Consider the following 7894-nt stretch of genomic DNA (forward strand, 5'->3'; position numbering starts at 1 on the left):
ATGTAGATATGTAAAAAGGAGATATCCAGAAAATTGCACTAAAAGGTGAATTGTTCCCATTTTCCATCCTAAATCACCATTAACTGTCTCTATCATAATGACTTGCTGAATTTTTATTCTTCTTTAAATATTTCAGACGAAGACAAAACCCAAAAGAGTAAAAGCTCTCTACAATTGTGTAGCTGATAACCCTGATGAACTGACATTTTCGGAGGGAGATATGATCATTGTGGATGGTGAGGAAGACCAAGAGTGGTGGGTAAGTATGGAGTAGAGAAGTTGTTGGGGGAGGGTTGAATTTAATATCCTACTGGCTTTGGTGTACTGACCCATTGATTGTTCTTCCCCTCCTTTGCTTTTCTTTTATATGCCAGAAAGGTCTTCTAATAAGACCGAATCAGTTTGGTTTCATCTCCCTCCTCCTTTGTCTACTGTGTGGGATTAATCTGTCAAATGAATGAATGTCCCAACCTTGGCAGTTAATGCTTCCTTGAAACACAAAGGTCCTGATGCTTCCCTCCTGGCCCTTATTGACTACTTCAAGAGCCTACTCAATTTAATCTACACTTGAGTTTTCTGTTTCCTTGATTGATCTATGGTGATTCTTCCCCTTGACACTAAATTAAAAAGCAGACCAACTCTCAAGAGCTGTATGTGCTAGGGATTACCAGTTACTGGGAGATTTTTCTCCCTTCTTGAATTCACCATTGCACACTTGACAGAAACATAAGTCTAGGTCCCTATAGACCTTAAAGCTTTCATCCTTAATTCTTCTATCCTTAGAGACTCTTAAGTGTGGACTTGACTTGGCAGTACATGCTTTTTATCTAAAGTGCTCCCTTTTCATAGCTGTCTTGCCATGTTAGGGTAATGGTAATCATAATAAATGTTACCCATTGACTGATGCTTTAAGCTTTGCAAAGTGCTTTTTTCTTGAAGCAACTCTGAGGTAAGTAGCCAAATATAATCATCTTCATTTTTTAGATGAGAAAGTTAAATCTTAGGGAAGTCAGATGCCTTGCTCCAGGATCATAGGGCTAGTAAATGTCCTGTCACATTCTAATAGAATCATAGCATTTAGAGCCAAAAAAAAAAAAGATCTCCAAGACCATCTCTTGCAGTTCTTGACCTTACAATTTTTCAGAGAGTCCATGGCCTTGGAGGGGATGAAAAAGATCACATCTTTTATTTTCACTAACCTCTAGCAGAAATTTAGTATTTCATTCAATTATTTAAAAGTTTGTTCTAAGAAGAAAGGGTCCATAGGTCAGTGGAATTCATAGTACCAATAAAATTTAGGAAAGCCCCTTATTTTCTATAGAGGTGAAAACAAAGGCCCAGAAAAGATAAATGTTTTGCCAGCCAACTCATATACTCTAGCTCTGTGATCTTGTTGAATTGGAAATTCTCTGCAGTGTCACAGGAGATAATCCATCCATGTAACCCTTGTCCATGTTCACCTCCTAGTTAAAATTTTCCTATAAAAAAGAGTTTGCTACAGGGATTCTATCTACCATAATGCAGTCCTACCTTGGTCTTTCTTAATGATAATGTAAGGATATCATCAGTAGAGCACTCTGACTGTCCACTTGTCATTCATTCTTCACGCTTGCTTCATGATCAACCTATTTTTCTTCTTATTGTACATTTCTTTGATGACAAATTTTATTATTTTTTATTTTTATTATATCTTTTTTATTTATAAAACATATACATGTGAAATCTTTTCAACACTGACCCTTACAAAACCTTCCATTCCAAATTTTCCCCTCCTTCCCCCCATCCCCTCCCCTAGATGGCAGGTAGTCCAGTTCACATTAAATATGTTAAATTAGATGTTAAATCCAATATATGTATACAGTTATCTTGCTGCACAAAAAAAAAAAAAATTGGATCTAGAAAGAAAAAAACCTGAGAAGGAAAACAAAGATGCAAGCAAACCATAACAGAAAGGGTGAAAATGCTATGTTGTCATCCACACTCAGTTCCCATAGTTCCCATATATTCTCTGGGTATAGATGGTTCTCCTCATTACTGGACAATTGGAACTGGTTTGAATCATCTCATTGTTGAAGAGAGCCATGTCTTCCATCAGAATTGATCATCATATAGTCTTCTTGTTTCTGTGTATAATGATCTCCTGTGTCTGCTCATTTCACTTATTATCGGTACGTATAAGTCTCCCCAGTCCTCTCTGAAATCATCCTGCTGTTTTTTTCTTACAGAACAATAATATTCCATGACATTCATATATTACAATTTACCCAACCATTCCCCAATTGATGGGCATCCACGCAGTTTCCAGTTTCTAGCTACTACAAACAGGGCTGCCACAAACATTCTTGCACATACAGGCCCCTTTCTCTTTAAAATCTCTTTGGGATAGAAGCCCAATAGTAACACTGCTGGATCAAAGGGTATGCACAGTTTGATAACTTTTTGGGCATAATTCCAGATTGCTCTCCAGAATGGCTGGATGTATTCACAATTCCACCAACAATGTATCAGTGGATGACAAATTTTATTCTGGTTATTCTTCAGTTTCTTCTTGGTTAGGTAACACACTTAGCTCTCACATACCTTTTCTTTCTGTGTGATAATAATTTTCAATTCAAACTCTAGAATATTGCAGAGCCCTTGGAAGAGATTTATAACTACTCAACAGTTTGCCCTGACCACCCACACAGGAAACCCAGGTGGATAATGGTTGTTTGCATAGGCTGGCTTATTAATTTGGAAGGACAATATAGAGAATGTCCAACAAGTATGTATATCTGGAATAGAAATTAAAAAATAAGAATTGTACCCAAAGTTGACAGGAGGAGGAAAGGTAAACTGGATTCCTTTTAGGAAATTCTTTAATAACTCCCTGGATTTTCTCAAAAAAAAAAAAAAGGAATCAAAATTTATAACCTTCAACCTAAAACACTATTACTAGGCATGAATATCAAAAGATATTTTTTTAAAAAAGGAAAATGATCTATATGTACAAAAAGTACTCATAACAACTCTATTCTCAGGACAAAAATAATCGTAAATTGAGGGGATGCCCATCAATTGGGGAATGGCTTAGTAAAGTGTGGTATCTGTTTGATGGAATATTATTGTTCTATGGGAAATGATAAGCAGGATGCTCTTAGGGGAAAAAAAACTCAGAAGTCTTCTGAACTCAAGCCAAGTAAAATGTACTGTATACAAAGTAATAGCGATGTTCTGGGATGACCAGCTCTAAGTGACTTTGCTATTCTCAGCAGTACAGTGATCCACAACTACTCTGAAGGACTATGATGAAAATCCTATCCAAACCAGAGAAGAAACTGATTGTGTCTGAATGCACATTGAGGCACGCTCTTTCTGTCTCTCTTTCTCTCTTTCTCTCTCTCTCTCTCTCTCTCTTTTTTAAGAGTTTATTTTCATTAGGATTTGCTTTCTTTCATAACTATTTTTGTGGAAATGTTTTGCATAACTTCACACATGGTTACTTAATTGTGGATGGGGGGATAAGGGAGAGAGCCTAGAACTCAAAAATTTAAAAAATAAATCCAAAACAATTGTTTTAAATGTAATTAGGCGGGGCAGCTAGGTGGTGCAGTGGATAGAGTGCTAGCCCTGAAGTCAAGAGAACCTGAGTTCAAATCTGGCCTCAGACCTTAACACCTCCTAGCCGTGACCCTGGGCAAGTCACTTAACCCCAATTACCTCAGGGGGGGAAAATGTAACTGGGGGAATATATTAAATAAATCAAAAGAAGGAAAAAAAGTCAAATCTTTTAACACCAACATTCTCTTTAAGAAATTCTTTAATAACTCCCCAGATCTTCTCAGAAAAAAGGGGTCAAACTTTTAGCTCCAACATTTTACCAGATGTTATGTGGCAGCAAAATATGGACTAAAACAACCTCTGAAGGATTGAAAGTAAATATCATATAAAGAAGTACTGGCTAATTATAGCTTGTTTTATTTCCTATTCCATTTTTTCTCCATCCATGGAAGTCATCTATAGTGTGGGTAGTAGTTACACATTGAACTTATCAAATATTTAGAATTTAAAAGACTAATGTAAAAGATAATTTAGTCTTTGCCCTTAAATTTTATAGATTGTAAAGTGGCCTAAAATCACACTGAGAGGATAAATGCCAAAGCTGGATTGAGCCTAAATCCTTTCACCTCAACATCTATACTTGTAGCTGTACTTCATTTCCACTCTTGGACCTGAGTAGTGATAGTTATTTTTAAGTAATTAAATTGGTAATATTTTGATATTCAGGGGGCAGTAAATGGAATTTCCATACATTATCAGCTCTTTCTTGGCCTAAGTACCTTATGAATACTACCATTCTCTTAAAACTGTTGTAAGAAAAGAGCTTTGCAAACCATTTGTGCTAGAGATATGTCAGTGACTTAATATAGATGGGAATAAGGTGAGAAGTTTGGTTAAAATATAGGTTTAGTTGTCATCGATGTGATTATTTTTTGAAAAAGCAAAAACTTATAGCCAATATCTAGAAAGCCCTTGGCAGCTCAATCCATATAAACCTGCCTCACTTTTATTTCCATAAAAAAGCCACTGAGGTCTTGACTCCAACCTGAATTGGAGGTAGTAAAAAATACCAAAAGATCCAAGATTTGGCCTTGTGTTTACTTCCTATTTTCCAGAGAGAGAAAAAGAGAATGGAATTGAGTCTACTGTGTAGATATGAATCTTATTCCCCCTCATTATGAATATGAACTGTATCTCAATAGGCTACATCATCCAGTTATTTAGAGTTAGAGTGTGATGACTTAGTGAATTTTTCCAGGTCCTCATTTCTGGTACCAGATCCCAGAACAAATAGATATTTGCTTAACCAGTTTGATATTCTCCTAACATAGAATTGTTTTAAATTTTCATTTCAGATTGGCCACATTGATGGAGATCCTAGTCGCAAAGGAGCTTTTCCTGTATCATTTGTGCACTTTATTGCTGATTGAATTTTTGCTACTGAACAAAAAATAGGAAGAAATTTCTCATTTTCATCTTATACAAGTTAACATTTGTGTTCCAGTTTCACTATTGGTTCCAAAATTCAAGCCAGAAAACCAGTATCTTGAGTTGTATTGTATTATAATCAACCTTCTCCAATGCCATTGTTCTGGTTTCAAACCTTGGACACAATTTTTTTATGTAAATGATTTTTAAGAAAGTTTTGTTTTCTTCATGAAAGTCATTAATATACTTTCTGAAACATACATTTTTTACATTTTTATTTTTAAAGGTGAACTGAAAAAAAAAATAATTTTAATATCTCTGAACCCAAACCAGCAGAATTCAGTCTACCAGCTTAACATAAAGATATTTATTTTGAAAAATGAGATTTAGAAACAAATTTCTCTTGACTTTTTGGGAATTGTAACTTTTCATGTGCTTATAAGTAAGGTCATCTTTAATGACAGAAGCATCTCAAATGTCTTAAGGAAGCAGTAAGAGCATTCACTATTGCTCCAAATGCTTTATAACCCAGCCCTCCTAAACTAAGGTCATTCCAGGCAGAAAGAAGGTCCTGAGTTCACCTTTAAAGGATACTTATTCCTTTGAAATCCACCATATACACACATTTAAAAAAAACTTGGAAATTTCTGCATTACCTGTTTGTTTCTAATTTGTGAGGTTAAGAATCTCTGTATCATTATATGCTGCATGTGTGTATAACCTGTTTTGGAAGTCCTTTACATAATGTTGATCCTCAACAATTGTATTCACAAGACTACTGATGGTTACTTCAAATTCATGGCAATATTATCAGTTAATTCAACTCTAGGAGGTTATAAAAACTGCATTTCCTGAATTTGGTTTTAAACTAAGGATGATGGATTGCAAAGCAGTTCTTAAAACCAGTTATATGCTTTAGATGTTTTAGAATTTGCCTTCTTGAACTTATTTAATCACCCAGTAACACCTGTACACACAAGTAGAGTTTTGTGGTGGACCATACTATATTTATCCTGAGTCACAGGGGCATTTACTGAAAAACTCACTATTACATCTTAATTACTGTTTCCTGTTAAGTGTACCACTGCCTTTCCTTCCAAACACAACAAAGCGCTTGTTTCCTAACTCAGCTATGAGTATATGTGTATTTATATAATAAATATACCAGTAAAACAGTAGTTAACAATGTCTTAAAAATAATTCTGTTCATTTGTCTGTGAACAAATGCCTAGCAAATATCCATAGATCTCAGTGGATGGATGTAGCACTATATAACATTGCAATTCTCACATCCATTTGAATATTGAATCTATTATACCTTTCTTGAACTTAATGCTACCAAAAAATTAGGTGATAAAGATGAGCATATATTGAGAAAAGCCTAATTAAAACTTAATTACATGACCTTGACTATCTATTATTAGTATATATGAATTCCATAATATTAATACCTGAATTTTGAAGCTTCCAGGTAAATTCAGAAGAGAGTGGCCAATTGTTAATTGTTAATAATCAAGTAAATATAGACTTGGGAGCTTCAAACTAATGCTAGGACAAAGTTTTTAATGATTTAATTTTTTTTGAAAATGGTACACTTGATTGTGATAGCCTGTCTTTATCATGTGAAAAGCTTGCGTGTATACCTTCTTAATGTATTAACTCATTTCAGAAGCCACTGAGAAAGTGAAAAAGGAAAAAAAATGGAATGTATTAATTGTTTTGTTGAATTTTGAAGTAGATTTCTTTGTACTTTTCAAAATTCCCAGTAAAAAAAAGTTTAAATCTATAATTCTAGACTTAGTTTAGCACTACAATTATGTTTATTAATTGATGGTTTCCATTTTGCTTTTGGAAACATTTTAATTCCCTGATAAGATACAAGTAAATAGCTCTGTTTTGCACAGTTCACTTCTCCTGTCTATTTTAACACAGATTCTCCTAGCATATGAAACTTGCAGTCGGCCTTTGGATGATTTGGTGTCAGTTGTGAAGTAAAATCAAATTTACTTCTGTCTTTGGATCCTGATCCCAGACACTACTCAGGTTCAGTGGTAGATGTCTGGGATACATCTTGGCATTTTTTTAAAGTTCCAATTCGGTGGTGCTATTGTGCAGGTAACTAATATTATTCTTCTTGCCAGAACAGAAATACATTTTCCCACTAACATCCTTTGAGATACCTGCTCCTTTTTGCAGCAAAAAAGGCAGGCAGAAATAAATCTAAATGCATTGTAGATATCTATTTATATTTAAGGTTTACTTTTCATAAATTTTAGCTGCAAGATTCTGACATTTTGCATTTGCCATTCTTCAAAGCAAACTTCAAGGGATGATGATTGAAATTTTATGCACAGTCATTTGGTTGCTGTGTTAACTATTTCAAAAAAGTGGATGACACTAAATCTGCAGCGTAGAATGCTATTTGAGATGTATAATATTCAATTCATTCATTTGATTATTTTGGTGTAGTTGCAGAGCAACTGTATATATTGTATAACCTAAATCAATTCTTATTTTCAATGTCCCGAATGCAGTGATTTATAATTAGAGCATGTTTCAGAAGTTTACTCTTGTTAACCAGTCATTTGGCTGGAAAAAAATAAAATACTTTTAAACTGACTTATTTTTCTTAAATGTGATCCTGTGTGTAACCTTTATTATTGGGTATGTTGAAAAGAGAGATTATTATTTTGCAATGCTATCAACAGTCACCTTTGGTAAGGGGCCTAAACTGGATAAAATTAAAAGTCCTTTTTTTTTTTTTTTTTAATTATCTTATTTTCAAAATATGTGAAATGGTAATTTTCAACATTCATCCTTGCAAAACCTTGTGTTCCAGATTTTTCTCCCTCTCCCTCACCCCTCCCCTAGCAGCAAGTAATCCAATATATGTTAAAACGTACAATTTTTCTATTCATATTTCTAT

The 7894-nt window shown here is 34.3% G+C and overlaps 1 protein-coding gene across 7 annotated transcripts in view; it reads left to right on the plus strand.

The window, feature by feature from the left end:
• ASAP2 (ArfGAP with SH3 domain, ankyrin repeat and PH domain 2) overlaps positions 1–7588 on the plus strand; it is a 259957-nt gene extending 252369 nt beyond the window's left edge. For all 7 annotated transcript variants that reach the window (XM_031951206.1, XM_031951202.1, XM_031951204.1 and 4 more), the window contains 2 exons: positions 137–259; positions 4896–7588. In XM_031951206.1, coding sequence (XP_031807066.1) covers positions 137–259; positions 4896–4970 — 198 coding nt within the window. In that variant the 3' untranslated portion in view covers positions 4971–7588. The remainder of the gene's footprint in view (positions 1–136; positions 260–4895) is intronic.
• Positions 7589–7894: the final 306 nt, after the last annotated feature.

Source organism: Sarcophilus harrisii, chromosome 2 (genome assembly GCF_902635505.1).
Source record: "Sarcophilus harrisii chromosome 2, mSarHar1.11, whole genome shotgun sequence".
In the NCBI taxonomy this organism is placed as follows: Eukaryota; Metazoa; Chordata; class Mammalia; order Dasyuromorphia; family Dasyuridae; genus Sarcophilus; species Sarcophilus harrisii.